Source organism: Pantherophis guttatus, chromosome 4 (assembly GCF_059756535.1).
Source record: "Pantherophis guttatus breed Tessera chromosome 4, ASM5975653v1, whole genome shotgun sequence".
Taxonomy (NCBI): Eukaryota; Metazoa; Chordata; class Lepidosauria; order Squamata; family Colubridae; genus Pantherophis; species Pantherophis guttatus.
Window position 1 is genome coordinate 30,584,856 of NC_142066.1, and position 26,960 is coordinate 30,611,815.

General features: G+C 39.9%; 1 protein-coding gene across 5 annotated transcripts in view; it reads left to right on the forward strand.

Annotated features, from left to right (window-relative positions):
* The window catches only part of PPP6R1 (protein phosphatase 6 regulatory subunit 1), a 64,872-nt gene extending 38,286 nt beyond the window's left edge, over positions 1–26,586 (forward strand). For 4 of the 5 annotated variants that reach the window (XM_034423229.3, XM_034423230.3, XM_034423231.3 and 1 more), the window contains exons 13-23: positions 421–506; positions 1,137–1,226; positions 2,171–2,265; positions 6,752–6,809; positions 10,769–10,917; positions 13,684–13,829; positions 15,723–15,894; positions 16,719–16,792; positions 22,473–22,569; positions 23,130–23,249; positions 24,170–26,586. In XM_034423229.3, coding sequence (XP_034279120.1) covers positions 421–506; positions 1,137–1,226; positions 2,171–2,265; positions 6,752–6,809; positions 10,769–10,917; positions 13,684–13,829; positions 15,723–15,894; positions 16,719–16,792; positions 22,473–22,569; positions 23,130–23,249; positions 24,170–24,173 — 1,091 coding nt within the window. In that variant the 3' untranslated portion in view covers positions 24,174–26,586. Of the gene's footprint in view, positions 1–420; positions 507–1,136; positions 1,227–2,170; positions 2,266–6,751; positions 6,810–10,768; positions 10,918–13,683; positions 13,830–15,722; positions 15,895–16,718; positions 16,793–22,472; positions 22,570–23,129; positions 23,254–24,169 lie in introns of those variants that run through there. The other variant, XM_034423232.3, reaches the window with a different exon arrangement.
* The last annotated feature ends 374 nt before the right edge of the window (positions 26,587–26,960 follow it).

Consider the following 26,960-nt stretch of genomic DNA (forward strand, 5'->3'; position numbering starts at 1 on the left):
CGGCTGTCTGGCTCCTAATTACTATGGGATGCTATTTCTTCTGACACCTCAGTGGAGTAGCTCAGCAATCCCCAACCCCCGGGTCATGGCCCACTACTGAGCCATGAGCTTTTGGGAACCTGGCCGCAGAAGTGGCAGGTGAGCAGACGTGCGCATCCTCAATTGTGCGAGCAGCATGCATGTGTGGGTGTGCACTCCATTTGTGTGAGCGGCAGGCACGCATGCCCATCACTCACACAAATGGGAATGAGCATGTGTCACTTGCTGGCCATACATGTAGAACTATCCCCTCTTCCGCTTCCTCCCACCCCTCAGTCCACAAAGGTTGGGGAGCTCTGGACTAGCTCATTCTTTAATCTATTTATTTGCCTTCCCCTTCCATTCCCCAGCTTTAGGCTACTTACATTTTCTGATTTTCAGAGATGCCTGAAGAAGACCAAGAACAATGGGAAAAATTTGTCTCGGGACCTTTATCAGAAACCAATAAGAAGAACACTGTGGATCTAGTCAGTTTTTCCTTTTTTATGCTTATTATTATGTTCTAGACTTGGTTCTATATAAAATCTCTGGTAGCGTTATGAAAACCATTCCACCAGAGATAGAGATCTATCTTCTCTTCATGGAGGGAAGCATTTCCTAGTAATTTCACATTCCGTATGCTTTATGTCTAAACTTTAATTCTGTCACAAGTTTTAGAGGTGGATTTCTTAAAATGGCTCAGTTTGGCTAGTGATCTTTGGGAATTTTCAAGTGAACTCCATATTCGTATTTCTAAGAATGCATTATATTTCCTATATAGCCAGAGGATCAGTAATTTAAGTCAGCTGCAGCTATTACGGCTTCAGTGCTGGGTTCCTCGCATCTTTGTCATACTGTCCTGTTCAAAATAGCCCATAGTGATCGAGAAGCTAGAACCCAGAGTCAAAGACACAACTGACCAGGGGTTGGGAGCATTGTTTAGAAAAGAGGGTCTTGTTCAGCTAATCTGAGGATATGGGTCTCTGCTGAGAATTCAATATGTAGAGAATTAGAGCTTCTGTTAAGGCATATCTTGAAAACTGGGCAAATAATCTTTGCTTTATATTCACTAGTCTTTCAGAAAGAACCCTGTAACTAATTACTCTTTTCTTCTTCAGGTTAACATGCACAATCTCCACTCATCAAGTGATGATGATGAGAACGATCTCAAGGAGTTCAGCTTCCCTCAGGAGGCTGTTCTACAGCAGGCAAGTGGCCTTGTCCATTCCTGTCAGGAGGCATTTATACTCCATACCCCTAATCACCTGTCTGCCATGTGCTTGTTTATTTAAGAACCAAGGGCAGTATTTTTAGCTCTATGGCTAGGTTCCTAAAAATGTATTGCTTGCTCCAAAAGTCCTTGTAATTATTTCCCAGTCCCTGTTTCTTTTCCTCTGCAGACATATGCTGTAATTAAGTAAATAATCAACACATCAATAACATATCTTTAACCTGAGAGATCAAGACTCCATGAGGGGTCTAGATTCTATATTTTGGTATGTTCCTTTCTGGCTGGCGTCCATGCAGAATCCTTAGTTCCTCTGACAAATAGCTTCTCCTCTTTCAGAGGAATGTTCCATCTGTGTTATGAAAGTAGAATGCTTACGTAAGCAGCAGCGCCCACCTTGGAGACAGCAATATGTGTTCCAGCAGAAAGTTTCTGGAAAGATATTTATCCTGTTTCCCACATTTCTCAGCATAATCACCACCCATCTTTGGATACATGGAGGCATGTAGAAAATCATAGTAACAAGCCATACAATAAAATATTATAAAATCAACTCCCAAATAAAATAGCACCCCCCCCCAAATATAAAACTATACAAAAGAAGAAAAGCCAGCAGTAGCCCAGTCATTATGTTTCATTTTTATTATCTTTCCAGCCTTTACATCTTGTGCTCAGGATCAAATTGTTGCTACTTGGAATGAATCCAAGCCAGATGTTATCTGTTAGGATCTGTTGAAAAGTACATAGATCTATTCAGACAAAATAATTTCCATACATTCTTAGACACATTAGACCTAATAATCATGTGTTTTGACTTGCAACTGGCTATATAAATTTAATTAATAAATACAATTCTCACACCACAGTAACCTTTTGAGCTATTTATCATTCATGTTTATTTCCTATTATTACTTCTTTTTATAGGCTTTCGTAGGTTACCAAATGCAACAGATGACTTCATTCATTGACCACTTTGGTTTTCATGACGAAGAATTTGGCGAGCAGGAAGAGAATGTCAAGTTAGTGATGTGCTCACATTCTCCCTTGCCTTTCTCCATGCTCTGTTTCTAGGCTTCTTTTAACATGCTCTTTGGTGGCTGAGAATTGCTTTGCCTCCTGTGAGGACAATAGCATGGCACAGCTGATTTTTGTCTACCCTGGAAAGGAAGCATGCTTTAAAGCAGGATCCAGAAGCAAGAATAAGGGTTTCTAAAGACCCACATATTAAATTATGTTCCTTTATATGCAAAGGGACATCTATCTGGTCTTAATCTCTGCTGATTATAGCTTCCTATAATTCAGTTGTACGTTTATTTATGAGAATTAGATTATTTACCGAATACATTTCAAGAGCATTTGATTTGCATGTGCTTGCGCCTGGCAGTTTGTCATAGAATTACAAAGATGCGTAGTCTTGCATCTTACTTATTTGGTCATTGGTCCCAGTAAATAACCCGTTGGAGATGTTAGATCAGCGTCCTCATCTGGACCATCCTGACATTTTGAGCTATAACTGGATCCCCAGCCTTTTTGGACTTGTGAATGCCATTTTAAGAATATGTTGTAGACACTACAAGAATGCAGTTGCTGGAGAGGAGTTATCCCATTCCCAAAATAGTCACAGGAGAGCATAATTATTTACAAAATACGGATTTAAGTCATGGAATCAATTTGTGACCAAGACACATTCATGGAAATAGTGAATGCTCACAACCTGCACTTTGCTTTGTAACATTTTTTAAAATTAAATGAATTTTTAAAAATTCCATTTAAAAGCCTGACAGAGCAAAGAGCTTATTGTATGCCAAAGAAGATGCCTTTCTTGGAACTGTGTCCCAACTGGCATGCTGGAAACCATAGGGCCTATAATTACATTTTAGTTAAGGATGTTTTTAAAAAGGCAAAGGAATTCCTACGGATTTTACTGCACTAATTTTTACTCTCCTAGTCGCTGACTACAGGGGGCGGTGCTCATTTCCATTTCAAGGACATTGAGCCAGCACTGTCCAAAGACATTTCCTCAGTCATGTGGCCAGCATGATGTCAAAGCATGTTGTTATTTTTGCTCTGAACTGGTACCTATTTATCTACTCATATTTGCATGCTTCCGAACTGCTAGGTTGGCAGGGGCTGAGGTGAGGACAGGAGCTCAACCTGTCACATGGTGTTTGGATCTTGAACCTGGACTGCTGACTTTTCAACCAGAAGCCCAGCACTCGAACCGCTGAGCCACCATGCCACCCTAACGATGATAGCAGTTAGATAAAAATACCTGGGAAAACCTTATCTGGGGAAAGCTACCTAGGTGTTCATTCCACCTCATTGAGACCCATAAGCTAGTATTTGCTTGGCTTCTTTTGAGAATGTGTGAGGATTTAGATTATATGAGTGGTGATGCTTCTATTTTTGCTTTTGTACAGACAGGATTCCATTTCATGAAATTTTTGTGTTTCTTGACCTCTCTGAAAGGGGGGATATGTTTTATTTATGTCTTATAAGAACATAACAGGAGCTTTATTTGAACAGACCAAAGACTTTCCTAGTCCAGCATCCTATGGGCAGATAATTGCTTTGAGAAAGTCCGCAAGCAGGCAGAGAGGTTTCCTTTAAAGTTTTGGAAGCAGGATGATTTGATTCTTGGAAATTGGATTTTATTGAATTAAAGCCCCCATCCCAGAGGCTCTGGATCCTAGCTTGCTTTGCTCAACTTGCCAAATGACAGAGCCTTGCCTAGAAAAGAGGAAAGTGTCTTGATTTATCAAGTCTTGTTGGCAACTAAATATTTGATGTTCTTAGCCAAGGCTGTCCAGTCATTCCTATTTTGCCAGTCTGTTTTGTTAAGGCAGTTCCAGCAGGATGTTTGACCTGGGTGGCCTAATTATTGAAATAGGGGGAGTTGGAGATGTTATTGGCAGGCACCTCAGTCCATCCCCAGGCAGTTTTTTTTCCCTTTCCAAGCCTCCTGACCTCATGTGTCTGCCTCTCTTTCTTTCTCTCCTTTTTCATTCTCTTTTTCTGCCTATGTGGCCTGCAGTGCTCACTTCCAACGGTTGAAAAGGTAAATGCCTAATGCGCTGCGCTTCTTTTTTAAATACAAAGATGAGGCCAACAAAACACACACACACACATATGGAAAAGATAGTCAAGCAACAAATCAGCGATCACCTAGAAGCAAGCAAAGTAATAACCAAAAGGCAACATGGGTTTGTCAAAAACAGACCATGCCAGACTAATCTTATTGCATTCTTTGACAAAGTGACAAAATTAGTGGACCAGAGAAATGCTGTCGATATAATTTTCTTGGACTTCAGTAAGGTATTTGATAAAGTAGACCATAACCTACTACTAGGTAAAGTAGAAAAATGTGCGTTAGACAGTATCATCACCAGATGGATTCGTAACTGGCTGACCAACCACACTCAACATGTAGTCCTCAATGGAACTGCATCTACATGGAGGGAAGTATGCAGTGGGGTACCTCAAGGCTCTATTTTATGCCTAGTACTCTTCAAAATCTTCATCAATGATTTGGACGAGGGGATTGATAGGGAACTCATCAAATTTGCAGACGACACCAAGTTAGCAAGAATAGCCAACACTCCAGAAGATAGGCTTAAGAATCAGAAGGATCTTGACAGACTTGAACATTGGGCGTTATCTAACGAAATGAAATTGAACGGTGAAAAAACTAAGGTTCTCCATTTAGGCAAGAAAAACAAAATGCAAAGGTACAGTATATGTGGTACCTCGCTCAATAGTAGTAACTGAGAGGGAGCTTGGAATTCTAGTGGTCAATCATTTAAATATGAGCTAGCAATATGCTGCACCTGCCAAAAAGGCCAATGCAGTTCTAGGCTGCACTATAACAGAGGGATAGAATCAAGATCATGTGAAGTGTTAATACCACTTTATAATGCCCTGGTAAAGCCACACTTAGAATACTGCAATCCTGTTTTGGTTGTCACAATGTAAAAAAGATGTGGAGACTCTAGAAAGAGTGCAGAGAAGAGCAACAAAGATGATTAGAGGACTGGAGGCTAAAACATATGAAGAACGGTTGCAGGAACTGGATATGTCTAGTTTAATGAAAAGAAGGACTAGGGGAGACATGATAGCAGTGTTCCAATATCTCAGGGGCTGCCACAAAGAAAAGTTAGTCAAGCTATTCTCCAAAGCACCTGAAGGCAGGACAAGAAGCAATGGGTGGAAACTAATCAAGGAGAGAAGCAACCTAGAACTAAGGAGAAATTTTCTGACAGTTAGAACAATTAATCAGTGGAATGGCTTGCCTCCGGAGGTTGTGAATGCTCCAACACTGGAAGTTTTTAAGACGATATTGGATAATCATTTGTCTGAAGTGGTGTAAAGTTTCTGCCATCTGCTTAAGAAATAAAATTAAATGAAACTGATCAACACTGTAGCAGTGGTTGGTATGTGACTTGGAAAGCTGGTTCAAATGCTTGTTGGACAAGACAGAACATGGTTTGGGCTCTGTAGCCACTTTCTTTGGGCTTGGGTATGAATCTGTTCTGTGGCATTTGTTGAACAGCTTCCCTTTCAATGACAGGTGGCCGTACTAAGCTAACTTTGGCTTCTCTCAATAAGCTAAGCAGGGTCAGACCTGGCTAAATGAGAGACCACAAGGAAATTCCAGAATTTAGACTAGGTTTGCAAAGTAAAAAGAGCTTCCAGAAGAACGTAGTGATCGATCATAACCATTCCTCAACTCAAAGGAGACTTCATCTTTACTTTATTAAAATGTCTCTTAATATAAGCAATAGCCTTCACAAGTCAGTGCACAATTGTAAAATAAAGCTAATGCAATAAACTCTTTTTAATGTATATATATTGAAAATAAAGAATAAGGTGGTTGATAAACAGCGTTTGAAATACATTGTGTAGCATTGAAAATTCCATATAGAAAATGAAAAACTAAAAACACACCTGTAAATCTGTGGCCCATATGGAAAATGGGCTGCCAGTTTAAATTTGTTGCATGAAGACAGATAATATATTAACAAAAAAGAGTTTTCTGAAAAAGATGATAGTGAAGTATATGAGAACTAAGAATCCTGCCTAGGAGGGAGACTGTCCGTTGAATGCTGATATTAGGAGTAGCGTTACGTTTATTAAATAGTGGAAAGAATCCACATAGCAGAAATGTAGCTAAGATGAAATCACAAACCAAACTGAAAACTATCCTTTCTCTGTTAGCTTTATTGTTTTAGTGACCTTGGACAGGATACTTTGTTTCCTTTGCATAACAGAGATAACTACTACTGATTTATGTAGAATGGTTTCAACTCTCCCTAAAGTACTTTGGAAATGGGAATTTTACTAAAGAGTTTAGGAAAAAGAAGGGGGATAAATTCCCATTTGAGCACAGCAGATGAACCCTTCTTCCACTCTTTTTCCCCAAACTAGGCTTGTACTGTTCCCATTTTACACTGCAATCCTGATTTCTGATCTTCACCATAGTTTTCACTTTTTGTTTGTTTGTTTCAGTGCTCCCTTTGACAAAACGGCTAACATCACCTTCTCACTGAATGCAGATGATGACAGTGTAAGTGTCATTCCTTGACCTACCTCACAGGGTTGTTTGTTGAGGGGGAAAACAGGAGGAATGAATATCAAACATCCTTGCCACTTTGTCTTTAAATTTTAAAAGGCAGGATAAAAACATACAGATTGTCCTCCCCTAACAACCCTAATTTGGATTGGGATTTCCATTGCTAAATGAAGCAGTTGTTAGATGAAATATCACGGAACTTCGCTACTCAGCAACAACAGTTCCGATTGCAATCATTAGGCAAAGACTTCATAGTCTATGGAGATTCTCAGTCATCGAGGTCATGGTTGTCCCAAAGGTGCTTTTTCAGGAGGCAACTGGACTTTCTTGTCCACACCCGTTTGCATTACTCAGGTGACCATGAGGACACAGATAAACCTCCAAGTGGCCTCAACAACTCTCTAAAAGATTGTAAATGACCAGCTGTCTGCAAGGAATATAAATCCTTCCATTCCCCACCATCTAGTCCAGCGGGTCTCAACCTGGGGGTCGCGACCCCTTTGGGGGTCGAACGGCCATTTCACAGGGGTCGCCAAAGCCCTCTCTCGCCCCCCCCCCACGCCTTCACTCACTCTCACTCTGCTCTGTTGGCTCGCCGGCCGTTCGTTTACCCCGCCCACTCCCAATCTATTGCTGCCTCCGATGGCTAGAGGAAAAAAAACGGTTTAAATTCTTGCCGCGGGGCTTCAAAGAGCCTCCCTATAGCCAGTGGTGCAGCCGAACCGTTTGTTAAATTGCTGGCTTGCCCCGCCCCTCCGCACCACTATTTATTGCCAATAAATAGTGGTGGGCAAGGGGCGGCGGAGCCAGCAAATTAACAAATGGTTCGGTGTTTTTTTGTAATTTTATTGGCCCGCGGAGCTTCAGCATAGGCTAATTAGCCCTTGATTAGATCGGCTCCCGACCCTCAGCTGATTTGCTCTCAGCTGTTTTGCTCAGGGCTCTGCTGCTTGCTTGCAAAGAGTGCAGATTTTTTTCCCCCTAACTATGCTGAAAAACGAAACTGGAAGTAAAGCAGGCTGTTGATTTTGCTGTTGCTGCAACATTGGAAAACTAGGCAGGCATATTTCTTTTCTTTTTCCTCACCAAAAAAGGTAGGTGCAAACAATGGGAAATTTAGGGAAAAAGAGAAGAATTCAAGATTTTAAAACACAAAAGAAAAAAAGCTCTATTTAACTAGGGAATTGTAATAATTGAGATACTATTCATTGTATATTGTGTTGAAAGCAGAAATGGTTAAGTTGTGGTTTCGAGGAATATATGGGGGAAATTATTTGGTTTATTATTATTGGTAAATATAATTAATTGATTTGTAAGAAATTGGATTGCATGGAAATAATTGGAATATTCATGTTCATATTGATTAATATACAAAAAAGGTAGTTATATAACTAATTGATTTATATTAAAATGTTGAATTTATATTAAACAACTGTAATATTACATAATTAACCAATGTGAGGATGGATATAAAAATAGATGACAATGAGAAGGGGTATAATATAGAATAGAAGGGAAAAATTGAATTTGATTAAGATTAGAGATGAGGATGAAGGGTAATATTGGTTTTTTTACAAAAATAGATGAGGAATAAATATGGCAAAAAGGAAATATAGAAATTGTAAATTTAATTGAAATGACTAAACACTGTTTAAATTTATGAACCGGCCAAATACTCTGTTCAAAGAAAATACATTGTATGTTTGTATGTGTGTTTCTAATTATTGTTATTTATTCATATTTGTTCTCTTTTATTCTTTAAAGTTTAACAATTCATTCTTTATCTTAATATCTTTATATTTGTTTGGGGTTAGCTTTCTTCCCTTTCATCTTTTTTATTGTACAGCAATCTTTCTCCTCAAACCTACCACCTCTCTTTTCTTTCCTTCTTACTTTCTCTTCCTCACCCTCTTCTTCTCCTCCTCTCTTCCTCCCTCTCTTACCCTCACTCCTACTCTAATTTCCCTTCCCTTCCTTCATCCCTCTCTATTGCTGTATCCTTTTATGCATATGGACTACTCAGAGGGCTGAAAAAGTTATTTCTGACTGGTTCTCGTACTTTCGACCAGTCCTCGAACTTACAACTGTCCTTACATTTTATGTTTTTGCCCTATCTTGTCACCATGGTGAAGAGAAGCAGTTGTGAAATGAGTGACACATTTGTTAAGAATGCTACAATGGGCATAAATGATGACCAGTCATAAGTGCGAAGACCGGTCAAAAGTGCAAGGACCTGTCAGAAATCACTTTTTTCAGCCCTCTGGGTAGTCCTTTTGTGCATATGGACTACTCAGAGGGCTGAAAAAGTTATTTCTGACTGGTCCTCGCACTTTTGACCAGTCCTCGAACTTACGACTGTCCTCACATTTTACGTTTTTGCCCTATCTTGTCACCATGGTGAAGAGAAGCAGTTTTATTTTTATTTTATTTTATTTCCAATTTATATACCGCCCTTCTCCCTGAGGACTCAGGGCGGTGTACAGCCAGAATTAAGAACATGAAATACAAATATTAAAAACAATTAAAATATATATAAATTTGGCCCAAAAATTAAAAATCACAAACCAATTAAAACATTTAAAAATTTCTTCTTAAGCCAACGCGGCTTGCTGGAAAAAGTGGGTTTTAAGGACACAGCGGAAGGCACTGAGGTCTTGGATTCTCCTTATCTCTGGGGGCAACTGATTCCAGAGGGTAGGTGCCCCCACGGAGAAGGCCCTCCCCCTGAGGGTCACGAGCCTACATTGTTTGGCTGATGGCACCCCGAGGAGGCCCTCTCTGTGGGAGCGCACGGGTCGATGGGAGGTCGTTGGTAGCAGCAGGTAGCAGTTGTGAAATGAGTGACATGGTTGTTAAGAATGCTGCACGGGTATAAATGTGAGGATGGTCATAAGAGTGAGGACCAGTCAAAAGTGCGAGGACCTGTCAGAAATGACTTTTTTCAGCCCTCTGAGTAGTCCCTATGCACATAGCCATGCCCACCCAGTCACATGACCTCCAGGTCATGCCCACAAAATAAGCCACGCCCACAGAACCGGTAGTAAAAAAATTTAGAACCCACCCCTGGTTGGGGGTCACCACAACATGAGGAACTGTATTAAAGGGTCGCAGCATTAGGAAGGTTGAGAACCATTGATCTAGTCAGAGCTGAAGAAGCTTCTTGGATAAAATGTCTTCAAAGAAAAAACAAGGAAGTCCAGCTTCCTCCTAAAAAAGCACTTTTGGGACAACTGAGCTCACAATTCTCCTGCCTGCACAAATTTTCTGAGTCTATCCCATTGTTTCCTCCCCAGCTGGTTCTGGGTAAGCTTCCTTTGGCAGGTGAGACTACTCAGCTGCACTCTTATTGAACTCCCCTCTCCTGCCTGTCTCCCCCTTACCTCTGTCCCTTTGGCCGCCTTGCACTTCACCAGCTGTTCTACGCCTGCCATCTCCAGTTGACTTGTGCTGTCTTGCTCCTCCCACTGCTGGTCCAGGATCCATTCACTCTGTGTAGGCATGATCTCTCAGGACATGTCTGGTCCTGACGCAGTGGAGCCTCATCTGCTGAAGAAGGTTGCTCACTGGGCCCAGCTGGGGAAAAGATAGCAGGACTAAGGAGGCAGGGTGGCAGCACAGGCAGCGGCTCCATAGGTGATGGTGGTGGCTATCTGCATTGTGCAGGGCCTCACCAGCAATGGGAGGAAGAGGATGGCAAACGTCAGCTGAGGGTGGCAGAAATAGGCAGCAATGATTGAGTGATTTTGGGGGCAGGGGGTTGCAACGGCTGTAACATTGAGGACCGGTCGTAACTGCCATTTGTTCAGCACCATAGTAACTTCAAATAGTCATTTAATAGATGGTCATTAAAGTGAGCACAACCTGTAACAGCAACAAAGACAACAACTGTATCTATTATCCTTTCTAAATTTCGCCACTGCTCTGATCTGTCTCTGCTCTCCACTTCCCTGCAGCCCAATGCCAACCTTTTTGACATCTGCTACAAGGAGCGAATTCAGCAATTTGATGATGATGAAGAGGCTGATGGGTCTGATGGGGAGGACATCTGGCAGGAGAAGGAGAGGACTATCACTTCGGGTACCTCACCATCTATGACAGTCAGGTAGGGGAAAATCCATTGTATTAGCTTCCATCAGCACACTTTGGGCCAAGGGTTCCTCCCCCCCCCCCCATCTTTTTTTCTTTTCTTAAATACATGTCTTCTGGTAAATAATTCATGCTTTTATTTTCAAAGAGTCACCACTATGCTTGGTTTATTGTGGTTAAATCATCTTCCTTATTTTTATCTTAAGCTAGCGCATGCTTCTTCTGTTTTTATTTTGCATGAAGTACATGCTGGTTTCTGCCCTGTTGTTCCATTGCCTTTGCATGCACACATCTAATTTTATGAATATGTTTTGCCTCTTTAGGTCAATCTTTTCCTCCTCAGCCTTTGGTTAGACCGGGTGAAGAATTATGCAAAATGAAATCAAACAGGGATGCAAACTAGATAAAAATAGTGTGTGCTAAGATAATAAATTTTAGACTTGCTGGGAAGATGTTTTTTCTTGCTGAGGGTGTGGGAGGCACATGCAGGCAGGATCCTTGAATGTTTTCCACAAGAGGTTTCCATTTTACAGGGATGTTCTTTCCATTCTGTCTCCCTTATTAATCAAGCAGAGGGAATACTTCCTTTATCATGTTTACCAGTAAACTGCAGGTCATATTTAGACCAGGCCCGAAGAGTGCTTCTCGGATCCTGTCACACATTCTTGCATGCTGGGGCCTTGTCAGCTGCCCTCTTCTGCAAACTGGGAATGAGCAAATAAAGCTAGACCGGATGACATGAATAGTGTTTAGCATAGTTTAAAGTGCTTAATAATACATAAGACTATTCTTAGTAGCCGTGAAATTGAAGCTGAAGATGATTCAGTATGCAGTATCAGCTTCTCTGTTCAAGGTCCAGACTTTTAGCTCTTATTACTCTCAACTGCATATCTTTCCTCCCTTGAAAATTCTCCCCATTCAAAAAACAAAAATAGACATTCACTTTTGGAAGCCCTTTTCCCCCTTCTCAAGTATGTCTAATCTGATAAATATAGCACTTGTTGCTTCCTATTTTCAAATGGAATTTGTATCACTGAAAGGAGATAATTTAATTTTTAAACTCTTCTTTGAGCTTTTTCCTACATCTGATAATACTTCCTCCCTTGCCACTATTGTCACATGCAATAATCTTTTGGGGCCACTCTTTGTTGTCAGCCACAATTGTGTGATGCTTGCCTCCAGAATTTCCTATTATGGCTGTTTTCTTGAATTTTGTTGGTTAATCCTGTAGACCTTCTGTAATAATCTGAAGCAGTTATATCTTTGTGTTAGATTATTCTTTCTTCCTTATTAGCTATAGAAGGGACATGCAACCTGCTTCTATCGTGGTGGGTGGGAGGGTTTATTTTTAATGTTGTACACTGCCAGAGTCACCTGTATGTGAGTTTGAGCAAATTTGTTTAATAAAGAAATATATATATCTAGGGAATGCATTTGCATTTTCAGAATCAATTTGGGCTCCAAGGGTTATAAGAATAGAATAGAGAGAGCAGAACAGAACAGAACAACAGAACAGAACAGAACAGAACAGAATCAGAGTTGGAAAGAACCTTGGAGGTCTTACTATTTCAGACAAACGGTTGTCCAATCTCCTCTTAAAAACTTCCATTATTGGAGCATTCACAATTTCTGGAGGCAAGTTGTTCCACTGATTAATTGTTCTAACTGTCAGGAAATTTCTCCTTAGTTCTAGGTTGCTTCTCTCCTTGATTAGTTTCCCTCCATTGCTTCTTATCCTGCATTCAGGTGCTTTGGAGAATAGCTTGACTCCCTCTTCTTTGTTGCAGCCTCTGAGATGTTGGAAAACTGCTATCTCTTTCTGGACTCAACATCTTTTTTACATCGTGGCAACCAAAAGTAGATTCAGTATTCCAAGTGTGGCCTTACCAAGGCATTATAAAGTGGTATTAACACTTCACATGTTCTTGATTCTATCCCTCTATTATAGTGCGGCCTAGAACTGCATTGGCTTTTTTGGCAGGTGCAGCACACTGCTAGCTCGTATTTAAATGATTGTCCACTAGGACTCTAAGCTCCCTCTCACAGTTACTACTATTGAGCAAAGTACCACCTATACTATATCTGTGCATTTGTTTTTTCTTGCCTAAATGGAATACCTTACTTTTTTCACCAATTTCATTTCGTTAGATAGCACCCAATGTTCAAGTCTGTCAAGATCCTTCCGTATCTTAAGCCTATCTTCTAGAGTAAGATAGGCTTAAAATACAGATTGAGATTGAGATTGGGATTGATAATATAATGATGCTACTATTATAGAGTTCAGCACTTCTAATTGCTTAAAGCCACTTTTAGTGATCTTTAGAGGAGGAAATTGGTACATTATACTCTGTTAAATGGACCAGTAGCTTGCTTCTAGGCTATATTTATACATGGAATTAAGCCACAATTTGTTGAGCAAGCCTTAGCAGATTGGCTCTCATATATTAATCCAACACCAAACTAAACACATTATATTGTGATGTGCAGCTGCAGAAAAGGGAATCCACTGGAGTAGAGCTGGTTATAGGCAAGTGTGGAATTTATTTATTCAGCATATGTCATACATGGACTGGCAATATATATTAACATTTCATCTAGATTAGTAGAACACAATAAAATATAAACATTAAGATCTATGTTCAAATACCAATGTCTAGGCCATCTAACCATTAAACCATCTATATGAAGAAAAAAAAATCAGATACTGGACTGGTATATGCCCTCAGCTTATCACAAGTGTGGAATAACTCTTATTTTATCTGATTTTCTCTCCCTTTTACAGAAGACTTGGTAGCACAGATAGTGAAGATAGTGAAGACTCAGAAGGTGAAGGGGGTGAGGAAGAGGATCCTGGTGGGGGAGATGGAGAGGCCATCCCTGTCAGTAATGGCTGTGGTGAACAAATGGAAGCGGAAAGGACATTAGGAGGTCAGAACTCAGAGGTTGGATTGTTGGGGTTGGTTGATAAGCATTGAAACAAGCAAGCTGCTATCTGCTTGTTTGGGCATCCTTTAATAATGGGGAATAAATTCCTCTAGGAAGTAAGGTAAGGTTGTTCCTGATGTTGCTGCCACCAGCAATCCTTTTTCTTATTTGAAACTGTTGTGCTTATTTTGGTAATGAAACCTAATGGAATAGAGAAAAAAATCTAAACAGGAGCAGTCCATGGTGTAATATGTAGGAACAAGAATGAAATAGCATTTATCCCCTTTAAAAATGAGTTCTGAAATAAGCATTACACTACATTGAATAAAGTAACATGCTTGTCATTAATAAAGAGTGCTTCAACTTGGATAAGACTTGCCTTATAGGAAAGATGAGTGGCATAAAAATTTAATAAAGAAATCTAGGATTTGAAATATTTTTGCCAGATAATTTTGTAGAAAATAACCAGGTTTGATTTTTTTTTTTTTTTTTTGGAATAGTTGTTTTGCTGAGAGTTACAATTTTACATTATTTTCAAGGAGTATTATCCTAGCCAAACTAGCTACTTGGCTCTTACAGTTTCATTCTTCTGTCAATAGCTCTGACTTTCTTTGGCTGAAGATGCTGTTATTTAAGTCACAAGACATATACTTGGCAGTGTCAGAGAGCTTCATTCTCACATGTTCTTCCACACAAATCTGCTGATTTGCAGTCTTCTAGTTGAATCCTTAGAATTGTAGCCCTCTCTATTTTAATCTTCTCCTTCATCAGGAATGTAGCTTAATTCTGGTTTAAAATTCTTGGGAGCAAAAGTTCCAAGTTTACCCAGTTATAGCTACCTGCTTCTTATGCAGTACTCATGAGTATATTACAAATGAAAAAAGGAGGGACAATTGGATATAATACCACTGGTATTAAAGGAGAAATGACATTATGGCGTAATAAAAGAAAAATTATATCATTCCTTGAAAAACGACCAAAGTGAGATTTTCTCCATAGTATCTATTGTCAAATCACCCCATTTATGAACCACCCCCAAGATATTGTTGAACTTAAGCTCCCAGCTTCCTCATCTTTGGTCATGTTTCCCAGGGTTGCTGGGAATTGACATTTAGCAACAACAGGAGTACCACATTTTTTCACCTTTATTTATTTCATGAGTAGGAAATAATTTTCTTGAAAGTAAAAGTCTTTTGGCATAAAAATAATTGGTTCTTTAGTTGAGAAAAGGTGATCTGGATTAGGTCTGATCATCATCTTCTCAATCTCTGGACATAATTGAAGAATTAATAATAATGTAAGGAAATGCTGAATAAAAAAATGCCTCTTTTCCCACATTGCACCAAGATTTGATTTATACCAAGATCTTGCCAAATAGCCTAGTTTGTTAGGTTATTTGCACACAATTGTGTGTCTTGAAACTCTTCTTTTGAAATATGCCTTCTGTTTTTGGCATCTTGAGAGTCAAGAAAACATAAAAGCACAGAAATTTATGGTTACAGGTTCAAGACAAAACTTGGATTTTAGAACAAACTTGGTTTGATTTCGGCTTTCATCCTAACCTGTATCCATATACTTTGACTTACATGTACTCAATTGGGGAAACCTTCATTTTCATTATGCCAAAGAGAAATCAGCAGTTGTGCTAGGGTTGCACCCAGCTTTCCCCAACCAGCTATTCTTCTGATGTGTTGAGACTTCAAGTCCCAACATTTCCATCCAATAATCCTAGTAATTTCTGAATATTGAGCTATGTTAACCCAGCACATTGTTGAGCAATCGATTGGGGGGGGGACTATTATAACAGTTACAGGAACATGAAATAGAGCTAGTTATCTCCTGTAGTACGTTCCAGCACCAGATAAGTATCTCGTGTGCAAATGTGATCTTTCCTAGATCCTAGCTGGGCAGACAGGTCTGATCTGTCCTCAAAGTCTACGAAATCCTCACAACTGGTGGCAGCTGATACAGGAGCAGCAGTGTGGGACCAACCTAACTCAGGTGCCTCCTGCTCTGGCAAAGGCGAGAATTGGGCCTCCTTTCCAGAACCCACTGTACAGCAAGAGAGGTGAGGCTTTGGAATGCTTAAATGTTTAGTCATTTGGGGATTGAAAGGAACATCAATTAGACTCTGAGCCATGTCTTTCAGGGACTGGGGCTTTCAGGCTCTTCTGTATGCCTATCTTGGAAGCATAATGGATGTTAAGGGGTAAAATGGATAAATCTTACAGGGGCTTAAATTATCCCATTTCTTGCCACCACCACCACCAACACCCACACACTATAGTTGAACTGCTGGGCAACATCGTTTTGCCATCACATTTTGGTGATAGAATCAAGAAGTGCACTGGAAGCTGAATGTTGCCATTGATCAGATTTTGCTCATTTCTGTTACAGTTAGGGATAGGGTAGGGTCCAGGGCAAACAGAATTGGAAGCGATGAGAAGAGGAGCTTGGAGGAGGAATAACAAATTCAGTGGCTCACACTGGAGTCTACACAGCAATTTAAAGCAGCCAAGGAAGGAATTTTTGGACTTTTTACTCGTTTGGTTGTCTATGGGGATTCTCAGTCATCTGGGTCATAGTTGTCCCAAAGGTGCTTTTTCAAGAGGCAACTGGACTTCCTTGTTTTTCTTTGAAGATATTTCTCTTCTCATAGAAGACGCTTCTTCAGCTCGGTTTTCAGGACATTGTTGTTTGGTCACAGAGTCAGCTAGATACTTAGAGCTGGCATTTTTATCCACCTATCAAGTCCTTTCCAAGGAGAAGGGATAAGACAGATGTTGTGGTTATTAATATTAAAGGCAACATCTTAGGATATAAGCTCTTCCAAGTAAAACGTTTTGCAATTGACTGATGGTAATTTTGTCAATTATTATTTTGTTTTGCTAGTTCTTCTAAAATGCTCACAGAGCCAGCCATCCTCTCTCAGGAAGTGGCACAAAATAATGGATCCCAAGCAGAAGGTGAGCATTGTTGATTCTTCAGAAACGGCTTTATTGTATCAAAAATCAATGTGATTTATTCATACAAAACTACTGAAAAGTACATGCATACTGGGACAAAAATGAGTACATATGAATTTTGAGTTCATATTTTCAAAGGGATAAATATAAACGCAGGTGTTGAAGTGATCAAAGCTAACAATCTCAGGAGAATAAGAATCTGAGCAAAGCCAACAGTGACATTCACTCTATCTATCATATTGCTTTTGTACAAATAAACACTGCAGGGTTTTTTTTTTTTTTTTTAATCCTTCTGTCATCAGAGCTGGAAAAGGCAAAACAACAACACAAAAGTAGAGAAATATTTCAGGAAGATTTTAGTTTGGAGACTTTATGAAAAATTATCTCCAATTGGGCTGTGCTAAGGGTGAATTGAATCCAGGGAGGGTGTGCTAAAGGAGTATTGAGAAAATTGATGCCATTTTCCATAATACTAAAACTATGGGATAATCTAGCTAAAATGAAGGTTGAGAAGTTCTGAACAGATATTAACAAATATTGTTTTCTTCACATACAGCATAATGACACTATGGAATTTGCTACCACTAATGTAGACTTAGTTGGCAATTTAGACTGCTACTGGGTATAAAGTTCCCAACAGTAGCTAATCATAATATTACCTCCAGCATCAAATACTATATATCCTTGCATATTAGTTGCGATGGAAAATAAAAATGTATAGAGAGTAAGGAAAAAACTACTTTGTCAGAAATATTCAGGTTCCATTATCTAGATTGAAACTGTTTTTAAGTCTAGAACAGCAAGATAACAATCGGAAGTGGCTCGGGGAGATGCCTCCCTATTTCGCTGACATACAACAAAGAAGGAGATGTACAGCACAATCAGATTCATTTTTTTTGTTAAAAGTGATCTCAATAAAAAGTAGCTTTAGCCTTCCTATAGAGTTGATTTTCTGATCTGGTCTGTGGCTTATTTGTGGACTTCCATTGAGCACTATGGAAACAGAAACCTGGATTAAATTCAGCACAGCTCTTTGTGTGTTCTAATGAAAATTGCACATATAATTTCTGCACGTTGATGCAAAAAGTTAGTATAATACAGATATAATGGAAATTAGGGCATCTTTCCGAAACTTCACACCAGATTTGCTTAAGTCCTAAGTATGGTGGCCAGAGGTGATGTCTTAATATAAAATGTCTCCTATAATTTCCCATTCTGTTGATAAAGAGTGTCAGCCATAATGGTGGCATTATCCGTGCTGATACTCCCCAATGCTGAGTGGAATCCTTGCTTCCTGGTAATGGTACAGGGTGTGTGTGTCATCCAGAACAGTTGCTATGTAGCAGCCTATCAGAAGGAGCCCCCCCCCCCCAAGGTTTGGACCCAAAAACACGGACTATTTCTCCCTCTTTCCTCTTTACCTTGTTCATCCTTCCATTCCAGCAGCTACCACAGGAGGGCCATCTTGCTCTTTTTTTTTTTTTTTTTTTATTGAAAAGGTTTTCAAATACAAATTTTTCCCCCTTTCCCCCCCCTCCCCCCCCTCCCTAACCCCCCCTCCCCACCCTTCCCCCCCTGTGACTTCTTCGTAACAAAAAAAAACCCTAATTCATAACAGATTACTTACTCCCTCCTCAAAATACTGACCTTTACTTACTAAAAGTATTATAAATCCCCCTTTATCCATACATTTCAGAAAAGAAGAAGAGAAAAAAAACAAAAAAAAACAAACACATTATACTATAACTATTATAAAATAACTTCTAATTTAGCATAATAGTGTTTTATATCTATACATTATTGCAACAATTCAAAACCACCTTCCACTTTAAAACTATACGATAAGTCCTACTTTAATAACATTTCAAAGCGGGCTCCCCATAAAATCTAATTTAACATTTATTCCACTCTATCCATTTCCTCCACTCCCCTAAATGTATCACTTAAAAATCCCTTTTCTTAAACTAATCAGTCTGTAGCTAGCTTATTCACCCACTGTCTTACAAATTTACCATACACAACAATTCTTGATATCTTTAATTCACTGCCCACACTACTTAAAAATATATATATATATATTCCATTATATCTAAATAAAAAAAGAAAAGACAATAACTTTAAATTTATAGTCCATATAATATCTTCTTGAAGTCTTTCCACTGGATTGTTAAAACCAACATCCATAATAGGGTAACATAGCTTGCTGATGCAACAGTTTATTCAAGATCTCCAATCATATCTGCCCCCATCAGTAGTAAACATCTTCTTATATATATAAAAGTAAAAACAACCACCCGAGTGACATTATAATTATATTCCATATAATAATAATTGTGGGTTTCATCAGGATTATTAATTTCCATCATCGTATTGGGTAACAACCCGATCTTCTGCATGTCCCAATGTGATTCTCTTGCCTTATAATTCAAGATAATTATAATATATTTATCAACACAAAAAGAAGTTTCAAAGTAGATAATTCAAAACCATCAATTTGAGGCTCTTTCCATGTCCCAAAATTACGGCAATGCAGAGATCTGCCACTATCCTCAGGATGATATTGACCAATATGTCGCCTCCTCTATGTTTTCACATAATCATTCATATTTTAAAATCACTGGCTTCACTGTTGCTTGGGTTAGAAATTTCTATTTTTGTACAACCTATTTCTTTTTTTGTTTTCTTTTTGTGGGTTTGACTTCCATCCTAATTTTTTGTGTCTCGCGTTTCTTTTTTATCCCTTGTATATCCTCTAATTGGTTTCCATGCTTGTCCTTGCCTTGATAAGTCATCACATTAAAATCAGATGGCACTTCTCTCAAATTTGTAGATAATCCAGCTGGGGTATCCGATAAATCCAAAGGCAATTTATCTGGTACAGTCTCTGTCTTTAATTCCAGCTCCTTCTGCTTATCCTGTATTATATCTGAAGACGTTAAATTCATTTTCAACCTATTTTGATAAAATTCTTCCGCTCTTTCAACAGTATTTAACTGGTATCTTTCTCCTTGATATCTCAATATAATACCAACTGGGACGTCCCACCGGAATTGAATATTTCTCCTTTTTAACTCAGACACCAGAAAGCCAAATTTCTTCCTTTCCATTAATATCTTAGGTGGGAGTTCCTTGTAAATCCAAATCTTTCTTCCATACAATTGCAAATTAGAATTGAAGGAATTTTGCACAATTTTATTCCTAATTTCTTTATCTGAAAAATAAATTACCACATCTCTAGGCAATTGCCTTTGCTTGGCAGTCCAGGAGTTTATTCGATAAGCTCTGTCAATCCTACAAAACACTTCCTCAGGTTGAATCTTTAAAATCCCAGCTAGAAATTCAGAAGATATTTTCCTTAAGTCATCTCTGTTATTTTCCTGCAAACCTCTAAGTCTTATTGCATATTCTGTGAAATTATATTGTATCTTTAGAACCTCTTTATCAATCCTCTGTTGCAGATTTTCTACATTACCAGACTTTTGGTCAGCATCCATTTTAAATTTTTCTTCTGAACTATAATCCTGAATATTTAACAAATCATTTTCAATTTTTTGAATTCTATTGTCCAATTTATCTTGAATTTCATCCATTTTTGACTCTAGTAAATTAGTATTTGTATCCAACCGAATCATGAATTCTGACACTTTTAAAATTTTTTGCTGCAAAAAGTCAAACTTGGATTTCACCAATTCCTTAGTTTCCTGCTTAAATTTTTCAAGTTGCTGATTCACAATCTCATCCCTTCTTTCAATCTCCTCTAAGAGAAATTCTATTATATTAAAATCAGGTTTCTGGGACTGAAGAGTTAAAACTTGTTCCTTTAAATTCTTAGTGGGGGAATCCCCCCCACCTATTTGCTTGTCTGACTTCACAAGCCTCAGTGCCATGTTTCCGCCTAAGCAGGCTTTGTTAGAAGAAAAAAAAAAAAAAAAAACAAGACAAAAGACTTCCAGCCAGCAACAAGGGAAAAAGAGAAAAACAAAAACAGGAGCGGAGTTTTATCTACAAATGTAGCCAGTGGTATTTATTCCGCTACATTGTAATAATAAAAAACGGAAGAACTTTCCCTCTCAAACTCTTCTCCAGCCGCGGCAGACGCCATTTTAAAAAGAAACTTTTTTCCTCTTTCTCTTCCTCTATTCTCTTAAGTAATTTTTAAAAGATAAGTAAAATACTTGCGCTTCAGTATTACAGGTCCAGCTCACATTTTCTTTGAGTAATCTGTCAAATTCGCAGGCTTGCTTTTGACGCCTGGCTCTGCATTAGCAGAGGTCTCCCAAAGCCCGGAGCAGCGGCTGGGGATATGGGGCATCTCATCCGCTCCATCCCAAAAGTAAAAGAAAAACTTTTGGGACTCTGCAGAGAGTTCTACCCACCCCTGCCGGCTCTATCTCCGTTTCCTCATGGGAACGGAGTTTTTTCGAGCCGCCGTTCCGTTGTGAAGGCGGCTCTGACAGGCAGTGGAAGCTGACGATCCCAAAGGAACGTCTGGCGGCGGCCAGCAGCAAACAGGAAGTCCGGGCCATCTTGCTCTTGACAATAGCCTTGCCTTCCTGAAGACCATTTCGGCCTTCCCCAGTCTTTCTGCTCCACCATTTCTTTTCCTTCACACATACAGACCCCCATATTTATATTCAACCTTGACAGCTTTCTGTTCCCTCTGAAAATGATCTTCACAAATACTATAAGGGAGCAGCAACATGCCACATCAAAATAAAATCTGTTCAGTAATAAATAACACAGTGTTTGGGAGTAGTGGATCCGTTTTGCAGAAACTCCTAGGACCATAAGAGAATTTCAGGAGGTCCATGAACCCGGGGGGGGGAGGGGGAGAGATACAATTTTATTTTCATTAGCCTCCAGCTGAAATGTAGCCCTATTGAATGAAAAGTTGAATTTCAGTTAGAGGTTACTGAGAATAAAATGTATTTTTTATATATAGGTAGAAAAGCAATTTATGACCTTTAGATTCCAAAAATGCGTGTGCGTCTGTTTGTAATATTTTTCTCTTGAGAAGCCTAGAGCTGCAACAGCTGGTTAAGCTAATTAAGCTGTAAAAACGACATGCCTATCCTGTGGAACACAGTTGGTTTTGTATCTTGGCAGGGAGTTCAGCCTACTTTATCCAAGTCCATCATCCTGATCCTTTGCACAATGCCTGTATTACCTGTCTCTCTCATCGCTCCTGCTTAACCTCTTCTGCCTATTTGAATGGTCAACTCCCATGGCGTTCACAAGCATGTCCAGGAGGAATCACTTGGCCTTGTGTTCCCAAAAGCTTCCTTGAATCTTCAACCTACTGTCCATCCACCTGTGATTACTGCAAATTTAGATCATCCTTAGTTCCCCCCATGTTGGTGGACTACCATTCAGTATCCACTATCTTTATAGCTAATAGCAATTGAAGCCCAATAACTTTTGAAGAGCCGCTGGCTCCCCTGGGCTAATCCATATGAACAGGGGAGGAAGGAAGTGGGGGAAGGACAGTTACTGTACCCTTAAAGCTTCAGAAATATTAACACTGTGGAGATGAAGGTTTGGGATAGATGGTAGCTGAGTAAGAATTGGCTTTCCCTCCAGAACTATCATTATCCTCTCTAACAGAGCATGTATTTCCCACCCCTTATCTAGGTCTGATTGGTTGGTCTTTTTTTTTTTTTTTTTTTTTGCCCTTTTATAGCAGTCTCTAGTGTTCCACAGGATCCTCCCACTCCAGACACAGGCCCTCCAGAAGAGAGAAACCCACCAAACTCTTCTATCGTGACAACTGTAGCCAGGTAAGATTCTGAAATGTGATCTGTGAGGCCACTGGCTCTGTAGGATTATTAAAGGAGCAATATCAAGTCTGCAAGTATGTGTTAGTGATAATGGAAACTCCAGGTATATAAGGAGAGGGCCCAACTAGAAGGCAGTGCTTGGCTAACCTTGGTTGATGTCAAAAAGCTTAAGCAGAGCCAGACTTAATAAACACTTGGAATCAACAGGAAATCCTAGAAAGTAGGTTAGGCTGAGATGTTGGGCGGGGGTGGGGGGAGGAAGAAACACCAGACTAAAAACAGCTCTGAAACACAGAACCAATGACCATGGCAAAATGAAAAGCTGGGGAATAGGCAACTTGAGAGAGACTGACTTAAAAAAATAAAAAACCATGAAATTGCAGGTATTAAAACTAAAAGAAGAAAAACGGCCACTTCCCTATGGGATGCCTTCCTCAGACCTATGATCTTCTGTATGGTTTTCCTATAATCACTGTTTGGGACTATGAATATAAAAGTAATCCATGTCACAGTGCTAAAGTAGTCTTCCTTTCCCTGCCTTCCTCCACCTTCTTCAACAGCACAAAAGAACCTCCCCCATCTACCTCTGATTCCACCCAGCCACTTCAGGGGACAACAGAAACTCCACAACCTGAGCACAGCAACCCACAGATAGAGCAACAGCAGCAATCGGCAGCCAGGTAAAATATTGTAGGGTTGGGATTAAGTCACAGAAGAGGAATTTGATAGTTGCAAGAAGGCAATCTCAGATTATTCATTATAAGGCAGCGAGAGTGGAGGTTAGATGTAATTGGAAACAGGCTTATCAGGCAAGGTTTTCTGGAAGTCTTTAATCACAGAATACGATAGAGTTTGCAGACACAAACGCTTTCCTGTCTCTTCCCCCTAATCCTACAATTTTTAATTTTTTTGTACTGCTTTTGACAATGAATAATTTACGGCATTGATTCCCACCCCCCAAAAAGGGGGGAGATGTTGGCAAACATCCCATTCAAGATTTAGAAAGGAAGAAAAGGAAATTGTAAAAACACTTGTTCCCACCCCTGCCTGTTCCCCCAGTTCAAAGGGAAGCACTCCTGGTTTGTTTTTTTGGGGGGGTTGGGTTTTTTTTTTTGCAAGGGGAAGAGATAGTTGCAATTAATTTCTTAACCAAAAGCAACAGATAGTAGCGCTTCCTAAAGAGAACTTGAAGAGATTCACGTTTAGGAAAAATCACTTTCAGATAAGGCAGCTATCAAAGATCTGATAGACACAAAGGATGGCTGTGTGTTGTGTTGAGGAAAAGTGTCAAGTGGCATATCACCAAGGTTAGATCCTGTGTTGTTCAAAATATTTATAACTGTCTAGAATGAGAGGTTAGAAAAAAGTAATTATCATATTTGTAGATAATAAATATATGAGAGATAGCAAATGCCTTAGAGGGCAATATCAAGATTCAAGAACGTCTTGAAAAATTGGGGAAATGGGCAGAAACAAGCACAATTAACTTCAACTGGCACAGAAGTCCGGATTATGTCACAGTCTCCCATTTTGTTTGCATGACTTTCTTTGAAACAAGAGGCCAAAAAGCTAACTTTTCTCTCTTTTTATTCCTCCCCAGATAAAGGCACTCAGTGGGTCTTGTCACTGGGAAAGAACCATGGCTGCTTGCTCGATCAAGTCTATTTTGCCAGGGACTGTCCCCAGTCCTTCCGGTGCCTTCACCCCTATGGGCAGGCGGGGGGCAGAAGAGAAAGCAGCAAGGGGCAACGAAAGGGCCCAGCCCTCTCTCCCTATCTCCCCCTCCCCTCCAAGCAATCACTGAAGAGTCTGGTTCCAAAAAGTACCTGTGAGAGAAATGGATGTGTGTACGAGGGTCGCAACATCATCCCCCTTCTGGCACATCGTTTGGCGAATCCCAGCAATGGTGTCCTCCCACCCTTACTCCGGCAAGGGGCAGCAACCTTTGGCACAAGGCCTCTCCCCTGCATCCCCTCTCCTCAATATGCATTCATACACACTGCTGCACTGAGTAAACCTGTCTTTGATGCAATTAAAATTGATGCTTGAATCATATCAGAAGTCTTCTGATGGAGGGGTAGTGCCAGGTGGGTGGGGAGAAAACCCGTCAAGGAACTCCCTTTCTCATGACCATTGAATGTCCCACTTGCAAGCACACTTCTTCCATCTACACATTTGATCCACGGGGAGGTAGGCGCGACTACTGGAGGCATCACACAGGATAATCAAAACGGGCTTGGTTCAAACAGGCATAATGGGCTTTGCTAACGGTAAAGGTTAGGACAGCAGCATGTTAGATGGAATTTGTGAGACACACAGTCTCTTTTTCCTATTGGGATGGAACCCTGTTTTGCATTTTAGCAAGTGCTAGATCCACTGCCTTCCCCACCCCCAACCCCCCATGATGTTTTAGCTAATCCCTCAAGAGAACCTACTGGGTAGCCCACATGAGAAAGCAGAGAAGACTTTTCTGATCTGTTGGCCAAACAATATTAGTAACACCTCACCAGAACTGCCCATTGTTAACTTGGAATCTTCCACCAATTTGCTCAGTAAGACTTCAAACCTCTTTATTACCATTTGTGAATCCTGGATTGGAACCTGTAGAAGTTTTCATCTTGATTCTTCCTGTTTCATCCCCTCCCAGTGCATAGTCACCACTCGCTTGGTTGTTAGTCGTCTTCTCATTCTCTTCCCATTGGATTCTGTCCTTTCCAGCCATTTTTCCCTGCAGTGTTTAAACACACATTTTGTAAGTGGTGAAAGGAGATCTTTCCCACAGGCCCAAGTACCAGTTGCATTGGTAGAATGAGAAACCACTAGATTCTGTCATCCCTTCAGCCCCAAGTGACTTGCGTCCTTGGAGAAGCCATTCATTTTTAAGAGGCGTAGCAGGGAATTCTGTATTGCAGCTTTGTTAGCACCTATTGACAGTTTCTCCCCCTCCCCACCCCCCATTTCAGTGTTGTTGGTAAATCATCAGCCATGCTGTAACAGATAAGCCTTAATCTTTGAATATTGGCCTATTCTGTGTCCATATTGCAGCAATTGCCTGTCGTATCTCCCCATCACAGCCCAGAATCCATTTTACAGGAGTTTTCTTACATATCTACAGCACATTCCTAAAATGTAATTTAAATTTCTTCTTCTTTCTCCCCCACTAGAAAAGAAAAGAAAGTTATAAATTGTGTGGGTGCAGTTTTTTGACTCTTGAAAAAAACTGCTGCCATTTCTTGAGTTCCTAGTGAGAATTCTACACTTTGTAATACGGAAGACTCAAACTGCCCTTGTAGACCTGAATTGCAGGCTCTCCTTTCTGCAAAATTTGCTCCGAAGTATCCTCATTATGTCACCTTTTTTTTTATGATGATGATTATCAAGAGTCTCCATTTACAGTCCTTACCCATTAAATTATAAATCTCTTGTATGACTCCTAGAAAACAGAATTATCTCCTCCCAAATCCCAGAATTATGTTGGGGTGTTTTTTTTTCTTTCTCTTCATCTCTGATCTCCTGGACTTTCTGTAACTCTTGAAAGCAACCAATCAATCAAAATCACTATGCCATCTTTGCCCCCTCTCTACCAAGTTGGGCAAGATCATGGCAAAACTCAACCAAGAAATGGAGGAGGATTTTATGTCAGCCTGCTCTCTTGATAGGGGAGAAAGGAAGTGAGACAGATTGAAAACCGGGTTTTGCAGAGGTCAGTGCCTAAACATCTGGCGTAGGATGAGAAGTTGTGATGGGAAATATTCTTGTATAAGAAGTAAACACCTCCCTTCCACCCTCTCTGTACTTGCAGATAGTAGATTTGTACCCCTCCTGTCTCCCTCTTCTCTCATCCCTCAATATAACTGGCAATATTTCATGAAGCTCTTAAAATCACAAAAAGAGAGGTGGCCTTTTGCATTGTCTGCGTCATGCCATTTTGTTTTCTTTTTCCCTGTGTGTGTGTGTGGGTGTGTGTATGTGTGTATGTATGTGTTCTGTTTGAATAAAGAGATTCTATGGCCATAATTGTTTCTTAGTTTTGTTCTTCCTACATAGCACATTTTTGGCTTCTGAGTCCACTGTCTCACCTGAGTTTTTTCTCTCTTATTTTTCTTGTGTTTTATGTGTACCACAACATGATGGCTGTACCACTTTGCATTCAGTGGAGGTGTCACATGTTGTACTGTGAAAGCTTCGCTTTTCTTAAGTTGTAGTCTCTGAAGGATAGAAGTGACTATACAGACTGGCAAATGGTCCATTTTGTTCTATTCTATTTGACCTTGCTCAGCCTTCCCCAGCATAATGCTTCCTGGAAGTGTTGGGATTTTAAGAATTGCAGCTCTAACATCTGGATGGTGGCAAGTCTGGAAAGCTGCTCAGCACTAACTACAGAGTTTGGA